The sequence below is a fragment of the Xylocopa sonorina genome, chromosome 6 (assembly GCF_050948175.1).
Source record: "Xylocopa sonorina isolate GNS202 chromosome 6, iyXylSono1_principal, whole genome shotgun sequence".
NCBI lineage: Eukaryota > Metazoa > Arthropoda > Insecta > Hymenoptera > Apidae > Xylocopa > Xylocopa sonorina.
Genome location: NC_135198.1, coordinates 11,919,607 through 11,937,951, shown reverse-complemented (window position 1 = coordinate 11,937,951; position 18,345 = coordinate 11,919,607). Strand labels below are relative to the sequence as shown.

General features: G+C 53.0%; 1 protein-coding gene across 2 annotated transcripts in view; it reads left to right on the top strand.

The window, feature by feature from the left end:
• Positions 1 to 3,367: 3,367 nt before the first annotated feature.
• Positions 3,368 to 18,345, top strand: part of Dachs (unconventional myosin-IXb-like dachs) — a 44,023-nt gene continuing 29,045 nt past the window's right edge. For both annotated transcript variants that reach the window (XM_076896154.1, XM_076896155.1), the window contains exon 1: positions 3,368 to 3,792. In XM_076896154.1, the coding sequence (XP_076752269.1) occupies positions 3,435 to 3,792 (358 nt within the window). In that variant the 5' untranslated portion in view covers positions 3,368 to 3,434. The remainder of the gene's footprint in view (positions 3,793 to 18,345) is intronic.

Here is an 18,345-nt window from a genome sequence, read left to right as displayed (position 1 = left end):
TTCGCGTCTCATTTTCTTTCTAACCCTCGGCCGCGCTCCTATCTCGCGGTGTTCCGCGGACACGAGGGCGCCGTAGCAGGATGCACGTGTTCGCGTTGCATATTATATGCTCTCGACGCTCGCCGCGGTACACACGCGGCCTACACGCACGCGATGGATACGCCGAACGGCTTACACGGCCGGCGAAATAAAATTATCGCGAGCGGTTTACGTTCTATGGTAAATCTCCGCGGCGGTGGGCGCATCGGTTAAACCAACTTTCGCGTAGCCGCCGCTTTCGTTGCGTTGCTCTTTACTGCCGTGCCTGTATCGATTTACGAGGATCGCCGGCTCGCCTCGGCTCGAACGCCGCGTGTGTAATTTGGAAATTAGAAGCGGATATTGGTACTTGGAAATCCTCCCGGGAATCGATGCTCGAAGATATAATTTATCTCCGGTTCTTATTTACCTCGATCGCTAGATACCGATTTTCCTCGTCCACGGTCGAGCGTTCCAGAAAATGGCGTGACGTTGAATCTGTTGGAGGATTTATCGGGATCCTCGAGAAGTGTAAGAAAAAAGAGTATCATCGCGCGCCTATCATCCACCGTTTCGTCTCGCGATAATCGCCGGGCGTGGAAAACGTGGTTCGCGAGGGAAGGGTGGCTGGGTTGAGACGATCTTGCCGCTCGTCGCCCGCGGCCCTTGCGAGGCAAAGGACGAAATTTATCGCACGCTAATGCGCTTTAAACTCATTGGACGTAAATTTATCAGACGTTCGTGAGGTTCCCGCGCTGTCGCCGCGGGCACCGCGTTTCGACGGCGTGGAGGAAAGGCGAGGGGCCCCGGCACCGAGACGCAAGAACCGAGGAGGGAGCGTAACGACGAAGGCTATGATGGACGATTAGTCGTGTGCCGCGACTATTAGTAGACAGGCGTCTCGCCTTAAACCTTGCGTTTAATACAGAGACGCGTCGAAAGTCGAGCAACAAATTACGCGAACTATCCGCTCGAGTAATTGGGTGATAAATCTTTTATTGGAACGAAAAATCGGCGCTGCTCGACCGGCTCGGGCTCGCGGTTCACCCTTTCAGGGACGATCTACGACGAATCGGTCGATTGGCCGGTTAGATTTCGTGGGAGATAGGCGGAGGAAGGCATCGATTCGATGGAACGAACGGTTTCCTGGTGTCGCGCATTCCGATCTCGATCTTTATTCGTGCATTCAACTACCGGTGGTCCCCCGGTCGCCGAGAGTGGGTCCACGAATACTGTAATTCACTTTGGGTGGCACGTGTCCAGTTACCGTTCCTTTCCTCTTCTTCATCGCGATGTTTATGCACCGCCGTTTAAAGCAACGTCCACACGGCGATCGAACGTGTCACGGCTCCCGCGGGACCATCTGATGAATGCTTCCGCGCGATAACGAAGCGACCTGGATGACGTCCCTGGTAACGGTACCCGTGTCGAACCGTCGACCAATCGAGAGTGCCATTTAAACCGTCTAATTCCATGGTACCTGCGCACATCGGACCAATCGAGGCAACGGTCGGGGGTTTTTTTTCTGAAATGGTTCTTGGCGTTGTGCGCGGCTCTTTAGATATCGAGGAGGATTTCGATAATGTTTATCGACGATTAAGCAGGATTAATCGTGTGCCCAACCTGTTCGCGTGTCGAATGATCGTCAACACTACTGGGTGGCTTGTTGCGATACATTCTCAGTCGAATCGACGGCGTGTTTTTGTTAATTAATGGTCTATAGCCTCTGTATCGTACCCAAGGGGTAAGCTAGTCTTTCTTGGAAATCACGAAACAAGTTTGATCATTTTGCTTCTCTCATTAAGCTCAGCATCTTTCATAGAGCGCGTCGAGTTATTAAGAAATACTGTACAGCAATGCGTAGCGTTGTTATTCAAGAAGGTTTATCGAGTATAATGAAAGCCGGGAAGGGTGCTGTGCGGGAGTTGAAAAAATTAAACAAATTTAACGAAATACATCTGCGCGATGGGGTTGAATGGAAACGTGTATTCTGTTGTTACTTGGGGGTAACGGAACCGTTAATATGTTTATTGTTGGCCAACCCTCTAAAATGGAAATGGTTGTGCCATTAAATCGTACCGCTGTCTCCCATAATCCCATGAATATCCGCCATAATTCTTGGCGCAGCGTTGTTTTATTCGTGCCTCATAAACGGGAAATGTATCAATTTCCACGGTGGGAATTCAAAGGCGTTATTAATCGTAACGCCGCTTTTTACTGTCCCGTTCTGAAAAAAAGGTCCCCTCTCGATGACTGGAATGGAAGGATTATGCGTTGCATTTCAAATACGCGTACGATCCAGCGATTCCACGTCCATCCGTGAACCGCTACCAACGCGAAACTTTTTTTTTCCCGCCTACACCTCGTTAATGAAATAGTATTTCTTCGCGAATCTGTTTTCCTTCGATAATATGTTGGTCACGGGGCAATATTTCAATCGGATTTCATTGGTACTCGCCAGAATGCGAATGCGGCGAGGGCGATATCGTCCAGAACATCGATCACCGATTTAATATAAAGTGTCGTAAAATCGCGGCGAATCCGCTCGCAAATCCAACAGGAATCCTCTCATTTATACGCAACGTCCTCCATTTTCCAGGACACTCGGTGAACCTGTCGTCGCACCCGGAAGAACGATGGCGCGGAAGTGTGTCAAGCGTAAGCGATATCAGTGTACCACGGATGCACCGTTCGAAAGTCGCTTCTGGACACAATCAACAGCGAGAGCATCGATCGGTGGGCAAAGCCGAGGCGCGAGCCGTCGTATCGGGTGAAAGCCGTCGGCGTTTGCGACGCGATCCGTACCGATAGCGATCGATCAGCACGCGACGATCGATTTCACGGGGATTAAGGACGGATGTCTTCGAATTCGAGCCACGTAGCCACCGGTGGAACGGCTCCTGGAGGAAACCTTTGAGGGTCGACTATCAACCGGGCCAGCGTTGGATGCTTTCGCAGCCAGGAAACCGATCCTCCGGGGGTTCGATTCAATTAGCGGCCGTGGTGGAATCGAGGAGCGAGTCGCTATTTCCGCCGTTCTGGGCGTGAAAAGAAAAAAAAAGAAGAAGAAAGAGAGAGAGAGAGAGAGAGAGAGGGAGGAATTCGGGTCCATCAACCAAGATGCTTAGCACTGAGGTATTTCGCGGGAGAAAGCTCGCGTTTCGAACGACCGCGACCGTTTCCACGACGAAATCCTATTAATCGAGATGAAATCTCATTAAGCGCCACGCCACCCCTTTCCTCCAGGGGTGAGTCTGCCCGGGCGGAACGTCGGTCGTGTCGCGGAAAATTAACTGTTCGCCGGGTGAACACCGGAAGAAAAGCGACGAGGGTTGAAGCGAGTGCGAGAGCCAGCCACGAGACCCGTTTCCTGCCCGATTAGAAACGCTTTTCTGAGGCAAAGGGCCTGGATTAATATGTGCTTTGGACGAGTGCCGCGAGCTGGAAGTTGCCAGACCGGCGCGAACACCGACGACAGCTGTCGAGAGGAAGTGGGGATCGTCGAGTCGTGGTCCTGGTGGTCCTATCCGGCGGGAATGGGTATGCTCCTGCCCGACGAGACCTACGAGGAACGTTCCTCGTCCTCGAGGCGGAGCTCCTGCCCGAACGCTCTCGCGGACATCGACGAGGTCGAGGCGGCGAAGGCTCTGGCCGCGTTTAGAAAGTGCGACGAGTTCCTCAAGAGGCACGGGATCAGGCCGGAGTTCTTCTGCAGGCACAGGGAACGGCTGGCGTTGCAGACATGGCTGTTGCAGAGGTCTAAGCTGTCTTCCGGTGAGTCTAGCGAGCAATTACTAAGTAGAAGACGACGCGAAACTAGCGGGCAACTGTTAGCTGCGATGTTCGAGAGAAATTCGAAGAATTTCACGCGGATCCCGAATGTTTTAACTATCTTTATTATTCAACATCGATCTGCATTGCTCGGGACGATCACGGGTAGAAGCGGCGTAGTCGGATCTATTATTAATGCCGATTGGTATCGCGAAACGGTGGGGTATAGGGTCGATAAATCGAGGCCCCATAACGTTGATCGAACACGGTTCCACTTTATGGGACTTTATGGGATAGGCATCACGATGCACCTGGCTGGCGCAAAGGCCTCGCGTTCCCGGTAATAGATTTACGTAGGAGGAACGAACAATCGCGGATGACAATTTACGGGAACGGTGTGCGGACAGTTTCAAGCTGTTCCATGCATCGAAAATAGGAACGGTTCAATTGACCGACCGGCGCTGGGACCAGTTAAATCGACGTTTCTCGTTACTTTCACCGACGGTTACTTTGTTGCGATGGTTTTTTCGCTTTTTCCCCTTCTTTTTCTCTTTTTTTCGAGCGCAATGAAACGCATCGTTCTGGTAATTGGATATACCTTTTCCGAAATTTACGCGCTTTCGCCGGCGCGAAACCGATCGAACACCGTCCAGATTTATACGCGTTGCACAATCTGTTTAAAGAACGCTATACCCCGCTCTTCGAAAACAGAACTGTACACGGTCGAGGGTCCACGTGCACGTGCTCGAATTATTTGTAGTTTAAATTCCCTTTGCAATTCGAGTCTACATTTGCGCGACGCGGAACGTTTCATTTACTCAAGTAGAAATTCATGAGATTACCGATAATATAAATTTGGTTCTTGAATATGTAATGGAATTAATCAGAACTCATCGAATCTGATATAATTATAATTAGAGTCGGTCTGCTATTTCGAAAACGAACGAATGCCCGATCGCACGCCCACGTCGAGTTTACCTGGCGAACACTGTGACTGCCGCGCGTTTATGTTTGCAGAGCGTTAGGTACTGGAAAATAGCCGCTCGATGTCGATACTTAACGATCGCGACTCGCGCGCTTGTTAAACATCTAGGTGCACGGCTAAGTTTCGTAGCTAAGCGATCGTGCAAAAAGAGATATCGATTTCCCTCTGTGACGCCCGATCGAGTAACGTTCAGACGCGGGAATCGTCGATTCGCACTCGATCGAGTGTAATCCACCGGTGAAATCGGACGGAATCGTTCGTCGATTTTTGGCAGAGCGGCGCGCCGGAAAAGCGGCGAGGATCGATACGCTCGGGCGGCAACGGCGCGTGGCCCACCACCCCCTGTCCGCCCTCCTCTCTTTGATGTTAATTTCGATTTCGACGGCGGCCGACCGGCGGCGATAATTTCGTTAGCCGGCCGTACTTAACGATCGCGAGAGCCCGTGAAACGCGGGAATTTCGCAGTCCGCGCCGCCCCCGAGGCTACCGGTGGGCATTAATTTTTGTTTTTAACGAGCTTTACGTATTTATGCAGCGGCGCGCATTAGCGCAATTGATTTAATGCTGCGCATTAATCGAGCCCTGTTCAAGCCCGTGTAAATTATGAACGGAAAAGTTAATTTGCTCCCCTTTCCGTGTCGTCAACTCGGGGACCCGCTCCTTCATTGATTAGGTTTTATGGCGATTCTAAAGCCGCACACCCCGGAACACGCGACCCATTATTCATCGCGCCGTTCACCTTTCCCTGTTCTATTGTTTATGCCCCCTATAGATTGAATAATTATTCAACGTTATCTGTAATTAAAGCCGCGCGAAGATCGCCGATCGATTAAGCCTTTTTCAATTAAAACGCCGCGGTTAACTCGTTCGCGTCTTCAATTAACTGGTCATTTGGGACGAGTCAGTCCCGCTGGGGCACGTTCGTTCGGTCTCGTAATGCCGCAATTTTCGGCCACCGTCCCGTGTTGGGTAAGAACGTTCACGAAAATAAGGCTCGCGGCCGGACAAGAATGTAATTACGCGGTGGAGAACGCCTGTTTACGTTTCCGCGGTCGGTCTCACGTTTTTACGCGTTGAATTTAATCCGCGGGGATTACGGTCGAACGCGAGGAGGGTACGCACCCCCGGTTCTAGCTGCTCTCGGAGAACGGGCTGTTTTAGAGCGACGCGACCTTTCGGAACTTTTACACGGCAATAAATATTTGGGTTACAGCGTCGAGAGAGTTTCCCGCGTAATCCCGCGGAAAGCCCAGCCGCGGCTTGGAAATTGAAATTAAGTCGCGTAACTGGGAACCGTATTCGACGCTCGCCACCCCTTCTCTGGGATTTTACGAAAGCGTTTCCTTCCCCGTTCGTACTCGACCAACTCTTGTCCGTTCCACATTATTCTCCTATTCGACGAGTTCCTCGTGCCGGAGCACAAGCGCGCGCTTGTCTGATCTAAGCGGACCCGATGCGGGAACGAATTCTTCCATCCGCGGCAACCCCATTCCTCTGGGTGTCACAACGCTTCGTAATCGGATTCGTAGTCGGTGTAAGTGGAACGCGCTCGTTCGTTCCTACTGCGTCTGAACGTGACGAGTTCTAGAACCCAACACCTCGAGCAGTTACATCCTGTATTTCGAGCAACCGCCGGTTTAAGAGCCGCTCTTACATCATCGTCCCGCCGCCAATTAGCGTATCCGAGAGGTATACGAACGGCAACGTTCGCGATAATTTCGTCTGTCGCGTAACGCGAACACACCGGAACGGAAAGGCGGAAAGTCTCGCCTCAGAAGTCTTGGCGTCGCTGAAATTAGCCCCTTTCCCGGGGGTGTGGTCTCTTAACACCTTTCGACGCGCATCTTCACGCACGGTCTCGCGTTGTACAGCGCCTGTCGCACATTATTCCGCGGAAGAAATTCTCCGTGCTAGATAAAAGAGATTCCCCCGTTTGATTCGAAATCTCATTATCGTCGGGGCCAAGTTTGCCCCGACGTTGCTCCGAGATAACTTGCCCGAGTGCGTAGATCACGGAGATAAGTTTCATCCCCTTTAATCACGGACAGGTAAACTTTTCTTTTCAACGAGCGAGCCAGCCAGCCGCTCGAAAACAGAAGGCCCCGGACGCGCTCTTTAACCGTAACCAGCAGCGGCCCGCTCTCAAGGAGCTGCAACTTTTCGAAAGTTTCTTAACTATCAAATCATCGGGTATCACAGCGCGCTCGTCTTCCCTGTACATTCGAATCCTTCGGGCGAGGGACCAGCGGGAGAGAGAGATCTCCCTCGAACATCCACGGCTCCGTCCGCCCTTTCTTTTTGCCGGGCAACAACTCGTCTGTTTTAATTAAATATTCGCTCACCTCCAGACGGGGGTAGCCGACCGAAAATTCAGCCGCTTCGCTTGCCCTCGGTCGAAGTTAAGTTCACCGCGAAGAGCTCGCGGGTAGCTTCGACCGCGACGAAAGGTATCGAGCGTCGAGATCGTTCGTGGGATTAACACGTTCTAGGTGGTTTCGCGTAACAAAGCGTACACGCGCGTCTACTAATTCCCCGTCCGGATTGGAAAGAAAATGGAAACAGCCGATTACCAACAGTGGTATACGGCAATTACCGAGTAAATTTCGCGGTGACGTCCGGTTGTTTCCCCAGATCGGAATATAAAGGCCGCGTAATTACGGTGGCAAAATTACGCCGTGTTTTATAATCAACGTAATCACAATGCGGCCGCAGCTGAACGGACGAGCAATTAACGTTCGCGTATCGCGTGCGCCGTTCGCGTTTTATCATATTAATCGACGGGACGTTGTCCCGCGGAAACGCTTTCCTCGCCGCCTACTATTTTCCAATCTCGCGCCGCGTGGAAATCGAACGCGCTCTCCTACCCTCGGTCGAAAGGTAACGCCGCCGTCTTCTCTCGTTCGCTTAACTTTCTTCATACAACTTCTTCCATTTGTCGTCCCCGGCTGTATCGCGTTGGCAAGTCACGCGGGCAAGCAGAATTGCCCGCTTGATAAAAGAATGGCGGACGCAGCCTGTAAACGGGGAGGCGCGAGCGACACGGGTCGCGGAAAAAAGTGTTTGACAAACCGGCAATTTTACGCCGCGGGCACCGTTGAATATTCCCCGCGCGACGTCGCGCTGGAAATCACTCGAGTTTACCGGTGCACGCTGGGAAATCGATCGGGACACCGTGAAGCTTCGCGTTATTTGTCAATTCCGCGGCGGTGATTAGGTTGTCGCGGTTTCCGGTACGCGGTATGCCCAGTTGTCGCTGGTCTCCGCCGCTTTTTTCGACGAGAGGCGACAGAGTTTGTCTCGGCTGCGATCTCCTTGAAAACGCGCAGCTCTCTCGCGTCTCACCGCTTAAATGGTAAAACGAAACGGCTTTATCCGCTCGTGCTCGCAATTAGTTAATTCGCGACGGGCCGTAGGGGGGATAAAATTTATTACGAGTCGAATTATTAAATGAAGTCTCGCGTTCGAGCGGGACCGGTTGATTGCGGCGCGGGGCTCACCGTAGACGGGCAGACTAATTGGGGGATTCAGCGGGGACGATCAGCAGTCAAAGACAGTGTAACGCGAAATCGCGTCCCCCGTGAAACGGCCGCGTAAACTTACGTTCAGCCAGTGTCAGTCGTAGATTCGCGTAATTAGCGTGCTCGCTGGTAATGAAGCCCCCATTATGGGCCGGGCCGTCGGTTAATTAGGTTGCGCGTTGATTTATCGCGATCGTGAGGTGTCCGGATGATGGAGGCGCGTGGTTTCATCCTACGCGCCCCTTCCTTCCCATTGAAATATAGGCGAAAAGACAAAAGACTCGTTTGTCTGGTAATTGAAAGCGTTGCGATGACGGTGCCTCGTTTGCGATTCTTCGTGGGTGAATAAGAGGGTAATAAGTCCCGGTACCTACTCCTCTCTGCCGGATGAATGTTAGGATTGATTTCTCGAGTAGAAATTGGATCGAGGGCCGTAGAGCTACTCGCGGTGCAATCAGTAGAACCGGTCGACGTCGAACAAATTAGCCAGGGCTCGAATGCTGACCGCTTAAGTGCATTAGTCACGGATATATCTAGCCCGGATCGAATTAATCCGGTGGAAATTAGGATGAACGGGGAGGGCGATCCTGGCGAATAGAATCTCTATAGAGCGGGAAAAACGTGCGCGACCCGCGTACGGCAGAAAGGATTGGAGAGCTCGTGGCAAATTGGCCCGTCGACGAAAGGAAACATCGTCGGTCGGTTCGTTCCTCAACAGGCGTTGCCATGAATTTACTTAGCCGCGCGATAAATCATCCGCAGCGGTCCCTCTATATCACCAACATACCGGGCTCTAAGCATCGCCGCTAGCGCTCGCCGCGTTTATTCCCATATTTATCCACGGCAAATTTATGGACACATTTATTATGAAAATTGATATTTCGAGCGAACGGGCCGGAACTGTTTGACGGTGGCTGGCGCGTCGCGTCCACCGATCGGTGCGAATAAAATCAATTTCCGGGTCCATTCAGCGTCCGCCGTTCGTCGATCCCGGTACGCCCGCGGAAGGATGCACGCGGCCGCTTTTCCGACGCGTTCGACACGCTTTTATAATAATTCATCGCCGGCATCCGGGCTTCGCGCGGCCGTTTCTCGTTACGTCGACGAACACCGGCGACGGTGATCGTTGACGGATTTCCCGGCTGCCGCGAAATTCCCATCGCGCGACTCGAAAGTCCATCCGTAGAAAATTACTGCGAATGGAGAACGGCTGTTCGCAGCAGGGCCACGATGGCTCGACAATGCCTCCCTCCGTTGCGATCGTTTCGATCGCGAAACGGGGGCGGCTGGACGTATGAAAAACAACTCCGTCGCTTAATCCGATGTTAAATTGAAACGCGTATCGATTCGAGCCCGTTTGTCCCGCGCAACGAAGTTGCGTACCGCGCGTGACCGCACGGAACAGGGATTAATCGCTCGGATCGTGAATTATTTTAACGGTCCGATCGCGCGCGGTCCTATTGTAGGATTGTCCCAGCCGAACGTTGCTGATCTCTTTTTGCACGGCTTTGTCCGTCGATTCGGTGAAAGGTAAAGCTCTCGTGAAATTCACATAGGGGATGGTTTCCTTGCATCGAACGCGCAGGGATCCCATGGGTCCTTGAAACATTGATCGTTCGCCACGGATCGATCGTCATCCGTTAACCAATTATAGCGTGCTCGTCGATTCTTCTCCGATCGAGGATAAGAATTTCGTTCTCTCCACGAGGAGATGAAAATCCATCGCGGATAATCGTATTTAAGATAATATTGATCGTGGACTGTGGGGGGTAGCGATTGGTGGCAGGATTAAATATTTGACGGCGACTTCCTAGCCCCGGCCGGATTCTTTATTTGCCGTTCGATAACGGTGTTGGCCAAGGGACGGGATTAAAAGTGGCGTTCGTACAAACTGTAATTACGTGATTAAATTACTCGCGGCTGCTATTCGTTTTTCTTCCCGCCTCCTTTCAGTTCATCGTAGGAGCGAAGGATTAATTTACTTTTAAAAAGAAATATCGCCGACTCGAGCGGTGAAACTCGTGCAATCGTTTCTCAGGATTCCCACTCTATCTGGAACGGATCTCGTATGAATAATCGAACATTAGCCGCGCCAAAATTTTTATCCCCCACGATGGATAGTCGGCTCGTTTCTGTTAGTTAAGAGGAGTCGGTCGAAGCGTTGATTCCACCCCGGAAAGGGGACTCGGGACGGTCCCGCTTCCGCAGGAAGAGTCGGCGAGACAGAGAGGCGAGGATGGAAATTTCATCGGGATTTATTAGCCACGGGAAATCGACTGGGGCCTCGTAATGACCGAGGCATTACTAATGGGCCGCGAGGGGGGCAAAAAAGGGCGGAACTGGCTGCCAACGTAACAACGTTGATGCAAAAGCGAACAAAATGCCGTCAGGTGTTGCATCCATAAATCACGGCCGTGTACGTACCACCTTTCTCAGTCTTCGTCGTGACGCGGCGCGGCACATTGCCGCCGTTTCGCGGCGCGTCGCATCGGCCACCGATGCATTCGATAAATAAAACATGCGCCGGGAGAACCGGGCCACCGCGTGGTTCGAGGGGAGACATTTTGATGCCGGCGGTGGCCGCCGTCTTAATTCAACTACGATACCCATCGCGAGGCCCCCGTTTTCTGCGAAGGTGACGATGCTTTAGACGTAGCGTAGAATTTTTCCACGACCACTAATAATTTTGTTTCGAGCGTTGAAACGCGGAGTGCCGCTACGTCTTGGTTACTCTTGGATCACGTTTCCGTTGCGAGAACGTGTACAGTTTCGCTTTTAACGATGCTTCATTTCCATCGGCGGCGTCGCGAAATTGCTGATTTAACGTCGCCTATGAAATTCCCGTGCCGCGTCTCAGCGACGACCGCCTAATGCAAATTTATGATAACCACGATAGAAAGTATCCTTCCCTACCCTCGCGCCCCCCCAGCTCGTGTATTTACATCGTGAATAGGAAGCAGACACTCGTCGCGTAAATAGGCTCGCGGTGTGTAATACGTTCGCGTGTTACGCGAGCCTCGTTACACGAACGAATTTACTGCTGGACGAAAGCCAAGGTAAAGAAAAAAGGCGAAGATGGCGAGCGGAGTTGGTGAATTTTATTTGAAGGAGTTCTAAGGTCGTTAGGCGCCCTTGTGTGAAAAGGAAACTGAGATAAGCAATCAGAGATTTGCGACTGTCACGGTCTAAAGTTAAAAAGCCGTCACCGGTAAAGCTTTCCGGTGTATGTCGCGTGCTCTCGCGGAGGGCTGTAGCTTTACGTTTCGCAGGCACATTTTCCTAGTTCTCAGAACCCAGGGGGAAACCGGTGAACGTCGAATCGGCAATAATAAATAGCGCGCAATCTCGAAGCCCGTAATCGAAGGACGGCATTAACCGCGGAGGACTCGTCGCAAGGACGATCGCGCGCGCCTCCCTCGAATCATTAATCAGAGGACGCCTAGGGACGAAAAGTTTCGTCGCCTGTGAACCGACCGGAACCTTATCTCGGACAGCGTAATTTTTTAGACGAACCGTCGGTAATTACAAGGCATTATGAAGCATCGATGCGAGCCGCGGCCTCGTTATAAATCAAGACGGATTCAACGCGCGTCCCGCGCGAGAACCGAGACTCCTACGAAGCGGGGAGATAAATCACTATGGCGGCCCTGTTGCCGCGGCGCGGCGCGGCGCGTACGATGGGGGGGATGGGAGTTAGAGCGGGCCGCGATCCTCGGTTTTAAAATTCCCCGATTACACCCGGGTGGTGAACGGGCCGTGGACGGTGAACCGACGCGACGCGACGCGACGCGACGCGATCACTCGCATTTTATCTGGTTTATCAGGTTTTCAGCCCGTGGCCCGTCCGATACGCGGGCATTGTTCAGGCATAATTAGATCGTTCGCCCGCCGGATCCGCGTGTATTTATTGCCTTCTATGCGCGCCACGCTCGGCCTGCAGGTGGTGTTCGCCGGTGTGATCGCGTGTGCACGCGTGTGTGAGCACGCGAAACACCACCGGGCCCGGTCACGGCAAACGGCAGGCGATAACTCAGCCAGCAGGTATATAATTATCAAACTGCGTAATTGTTAATTATTGTGCCATTGTTGGCGACCGGTAATTAATGCGGTGCCAAACTACCTCGGTACGTGTCTCACGCGATCGTACGATTGATCGGCGAGGCCCTCGCCGCATCCGCCCTCGAACGGCCCTTAAGTGCAGGGGAGCGACGAGGGTATCGAACACTGTTTTCCCGTTTCGGAGAAGAATCACCGCACCGGATGCCGGCATTGTTCCGCCGCCTCTCACGGTTCTCGTCGTTAACAGTGGGTTCTACCGTCGGGCACTAAGTGGTCTGTCAGCGCGTCAGATTAGCCTCGCAAGTGCCATTTAGTATATCGCTTGGCACACCGACCGTCCCCTGCTACTTCTTTTGTTCCCCGAGTAACCAGCGTTTCGTAACTGTATTCCTATCGTGTTAGATAACCTTCCAGTTCCTGTTAGACTAACCAGTTCGCCAGTGTTCCGCTCGACCTACTAATTATCGAAGCATAACTCAGAGAGCGAATGTCTACCCCACTCGCGTCGATCTCGATCTCAGTTTCCGTGGGCCGGGCGATACCAGTCCGCGTGGTACCCGCGGAAAATAAATCCGACCGGTGGGCGGTCGAGCACGATCGATCATTCCCGCTAATTAATTCATCCGTCAATTAGTAACGCCGCCGCGTGTGCGTGGCTGTGCCTCGCTGTGCGTGCGTGCGAGCGTGGAACCGCGCTCGCACCGCTCAAGTGATCTGACCGCGCGCGTGAACACTGTAGAAAGAAACGGCGACAGTGAGGAGAGACGGAGAGGATGGCGAGGTAGGGTGGGTAAAAGAAAAAAGGGCGCGAGCCACCGCGCCACTCCGGGAATTTAATTAAAACCGAGTGGAGACGACGAAGGGTAAAGCGATACAGGCTGCTGGAAGCCTCCATCGGCGCCGTTCTTTCGACTCGCCCTCCTAATGATTCTCTCGCTGTACCCCGCGACGAAATCTGCACGAGCCTAACTTCCACCCTCCCGCCTCTTTTTCCCTCGCTCCACCCTTCGCGAAACGCCGTTTGGTTTTTGCGCGCTCGCTGCTTCTAGACGCGTGCCACTTCCACTTCCTCCTTGGATTTGCTTCACGCGCGCCTCGGGTAAAAGTTGGAGATTTCGCATTCGAATCGTTCTCGTATTGTCCCTAAGAAACTTTACGCATACCTCTTCGTCGGTCTCTCGCTGTAAAAGTCACTCGCTTCGGTTAAAAAGAGGCTCCGTGTGTTTTCGTAGCCGGTAGCGATTCGCGAGTGAAATGTTCCCCCATTAGACAGACGCTTAAGCGGACGGTTTTTCTTCTTCCCCGTAGACGTGTCGCGCAATGTTGTACGTCGCGCGGTGTTCCCTGGGATATACGCTCGACGATATCTACCACGGTTCCCTGGCTGATGTGTATTCGATAATGTGCTCACCCAGATGTGCGCTTCGGAGAAAACGTGTCTAACTGCGTCCCGTGCGCGTAGCAGATACCATATTTGACGATGTCTAACAGTATTTCCTCGCCCGCGTCTATGTTCCCCGCTTGATTCGCTCAATAATGCACTTCCACAGCTGCGTACTCGTTCATGTTTTATCACGCGTCTGCTCGAACGTCCAACTCTATTCCTCGCCGCGATCTCTTCCGCCGTCCAACGTCGTATCCGTTTCATTCTAGCGGCGTACTTATATACACCTTCGCGCGAGCACAAAAATTTGATAGCCCAAAAATGTAATCGAGTCACGATGCAAATGGAAATTCGCCAGGCGCATCAATTAGCACGCGGATCCGCGGAACAGGCGCGGGTGAAACATTGCGGCATCCAGGGGGGGGGGTGCATATTGTAGTGTCTAGTACGAAGCAGTGAAACCTAACTCTCCGCGTCGAGACGCGTTCATTTGAATTCAAAGGGCGGCGCGCAGTTTTTATCGACAGGCAGCCCGATAATTAATTATCGTTCGATGGATATTACACCGGTTTCCCTCCGCGGCCGCTCCGTTTCCACCCCCTGTGCGGGCGCTCGCGCCACGGCTACCCCGTTCAGCTTTACAATGCAACAACTGCTGGTACCGGAAATAAATCACGCCGTTTTCGCGCGGCCGTTACTAGTCATTAGTCATTATCGCGTCGCTTATTACGACTGCCGCCTGGTCGGACCGCGGGGCTGACGGCTAAGGAGTCTAATAAATTATAATTAGAGCAACGAGACAAGGGGTGTGGACGGGCGTTCGAGAGCGACTGGATCGTACGGTCGTTGCTCGGTTCGCAGCTTCCGAGTGCATTACCGACGCCTCTTTCGTCCGTACAGATATAAATCACTATCGTAATGTTACACGCGGTCGAGTGGCCACCGTGACTGGCCGAGTATAGGCCTATACCCCCCTTTTCTCCAGCTGCCACTATCAGATCGGTGGCACCTCCTTAGTCTACTCGGCTCGGCTCGCCACGGTGGACGTTCCTCTTAATTGATTCGAAAATTGCGATCGCACGGCAGCTGGGGGACGTCGAAAAGTGACCGCGAAGCACGCGATCCGCCGTCCGTACGTTTCGGTACGCTAGATAAGCCTCGTCGGGGGAGAAAGAGTACTGCCCGTTCGCGCTCTCAGCCAGCTTTCCACGGGCCGCTCGTTGTATTTCTTATTAGGGCCGACGTTTACGAGAGACGCGAAATTGCGCTGCGTTAAGAGTAAAAGTGTGGCCCGCTTTATTATATCCCCCGCCAGCAGCCGACTCGCTCGCCTTCCCTGGTAACCGCTTTCATGGGAAACTCTCGCGCCTTAATCCCTTCGAGGTCCTCTCACCCTTTCGCGCGGGATTGATGGGGGTCGAAAAGTTTTTGATTTCCGTCGAAGTTCCGCGCGGAACGAAAAAACGAAGAAACGGTAATTGATCGGGAGCATTCGAGGGTCCGGCTCAGGCTTAATCGAATGCAGATTAAAGTTCGCATCGCCGGGCGAAATTAGTTTCCACTGCTAACAGCATCATCGGGAACCGGGGCCGCGTGACACGTTCATAAAGTCGGCGCAAAAACGAACGAATTTGGCTCGGATCCAGCGGCCGTTCACCGGTCTTTTCCATATAAATCACCGTGTACGTATCACCTCGCGCGATATCGGGCCGGGGGATTTGAAACAAACACGGGAGGAACGGCAGAAACAAGCCAAGAGGAGAGAGAGAGAGAGAAAAAGGGAAGAAAAAATGCTCGAAAGAAGTAGATCAACTGGGAAGAATCGCGGGGAGCAACGCGATCGAACCGTGGCAACCGGGGTTAATCTGCGTCGTACATCTCGAAGAATCATCGAGATGACTACGAGAGGCCTCTATCCGCTATGCATAGACGCGTCCCGATCCGCGGTTATACGAATCTCATTTTCTCCTATAGCCACCATAGCTTCTCCTCTGGCCGAGATAAGCCGTGTACCCGTTGAATCCTTAAGGATGCGGCTTGCGAGCCTCGGCGAACCACGGCGGAGGGCGAAACGGCCAGATAAGAGGGGCCTCGATCGTTTCGAGCTATCCTAAGGCACGTTCGTCGAAACAGGGTCTCGTAATATTAATAGCGGGGGCTGCCTCCACCCCGCTCCCTTTCGGCCCTTTACGATATCGTTCACGGGCAATTTTCGTAATCCTCGATACGGGACTCGGTTCACGGTAAATATCGAACCACTCTCCGTTCCGCGATACCGCCGCGATCTTAAACGTCTGCCCGCCGCTAACTTGGCTATCGAAAGTATCGAAACTCAGGCTGGGTATCTGATTCGGACGTTCGTTGTCTCGCCTCACCCCGCCGTGCGCCAGATCCTTTGATGTTGCCTCGCTGAAACGGATCGGTGCTTCGAATTCATTTCGAGTCACTGGGATACGTCGATTTCTTTGCCCGCTATTTTATTGGGTCGATCGTTCCCCGAATGGGTATCGGGGATCGTGTTTTCCTCGCGAGTCTGCCGTTCAAGCGATGGCGAGAAGTAGCGTCGTGGCGACGATACGAAACCCGGAAGTCTCTCTTCGCATTTCTCTTCTTTTTCTCTGGTAATTTACACGCGTGCCAGGCACAAGCAGTGATTGAAATTTCCCGCGGAAAGTAAAAGTTCCCCCCCTGGAACATTATCGGGTGCACGGAGCGTAGCAATGGATACGGTAGGGTCGCGCGAACGATCCATCATTCCGCGTCACCGATGCGCCATGCTACACGGGCCGGCATAATTTGTTCGCTCGATTAGATATTGAAAAGCTGTAAACCCGGTCGGTCTGGTCTACCGCGAGCAAGCGAGAGAGGGTCTTAAGCCTGGGCTCGCCCTGTATCAGCGAGAAGAGGGACACGTTGCGTCTGCCTCTGTCGCATCGTCTCGATGGTGATAGAGCAAAGATTGGATCTCGTGATGCGTCCATAAAATAATCAGCCTCCCGGCGCGTGCAGCCTCGACGAGATAACACATGGTCCGATAGGAAAAAGTCACCCCGATCCTCACCTATCCCACGCTGCGTCGCTGTTCAGAACAATGTAAGAAAAGAACGCGACGTGAAATTTATCATTCGAAGAAGTCGATTTGTACCATTAAAACTGCGCGTGAGTTATGTTCTTCCAAAGTTTCATCGAAATCTTTTGGATACCAGCTGTGAGTTCTCTCCGCTTCCTCGCTCCTCCTCGACGTTCAGGTAAAAATAGATGGACCATAGTTAAAAGTATCCAGAGAGAGAGAGATGTTTATCTTCCGATCGGTCCGCTTTCACGCGAGATCGCTTGTTTCGCGTTGAATCGTACCCGATCCGGAGGTACCTCCATACGGAGGAGCGCGAGTGCGTCGCACCGTAACCATGAGCGGAGGGACCACGGCGCAAAAAGTTGGGTGGGCCTCCATTGTTACGCGCCGCGGTCGTTTCGTCGGTCGATGTCTCTTCGATCCATCCAATTAAACGTCCAACGGACTCACAGAGCAACGGGGCCGGTAGAGGAAGGAGAGGGAAGTGGTCGAGATGAGAAATAAAAGTACCGCACGAACGTCGTTAGAGTGGGACTCATCGTGAGTGATCGCGATGACAAACAGTTCTATCTAAGTAAAATATGTAACTGTCGAGCGCCGTCAAACCGGAAACCCCCGGTTCTCCATTCGGTGGGCGATTCCGTAAATTCGTGGCGCGCGTCTCGTTAAACCCGACCGGTGGAACGAGACGCGGAGCAGAAGCGCGAGCGGAAAGGGGGATTCGAAATTCGATAGGACGCGAGATGGAAGAAATCCCGCGCCTCGCGGGTACGTCTACGGGTATTTGATCCGGTCGGTCGGTTGTCCGCGAGTTTCTCGTTGCCTCCGCTCCCGTGTCCCCGTTCTGGTCGCGCGTTCGTCTAGAATTCTCCTGGCCGGTGGCAAAAACGGAGGCGGCTACTGCCGGCAATCGTCCCGCGCCTGGCTGAAACGCCGCGGTCCATCTGGGAAGCGGCTGCTGGCCGCGGACGCGTCCTCTGTTGGGTCGTCGGACGTCGTTCGCCGTTTAAAAAGCAGGGAACCGGACGGAACACGGTTGACACGTGTTACTCTCGGAACGGCCCGGCTGAGTTATAGAGTGTCGCGTTCCTTGCGTGGTAGCTGAATCGCCTCGGATAGATCAATTTGCTCGCTCGAGCTGATACGGCCGTGTATTTTTGTCGGATATAATTGGAACGGCCGACAGATGGTCTGGGCGAGACGGACGGGGTGCGCGTCCGATTCGATGAACGCGTCTGAACGTTTCGTCGAGGTTGTCCAGCCGAGGATTATTTAATCAATTACGCGTGGGGTACAGGTCGGTGGGTAAATCTAGCTTGGGGGAAGAGGCGTTCGCGAGCCGATCTGTTGAATTTGTTTCTTCCTGGAGGTTCGATCGTACGATGGGTCGCAGTGGCCTCGTCCGCGTCGGGAACGCAGACGAGGGAACTCGCGATCGCGATCGCCGAGTTTACCGGGGTAAACGCGCCGCGGTGCGCAACAACGAGGATTCGTGGGGACCAGATAGACCTTGGACGGGCTTACTGGCCCATCCGTC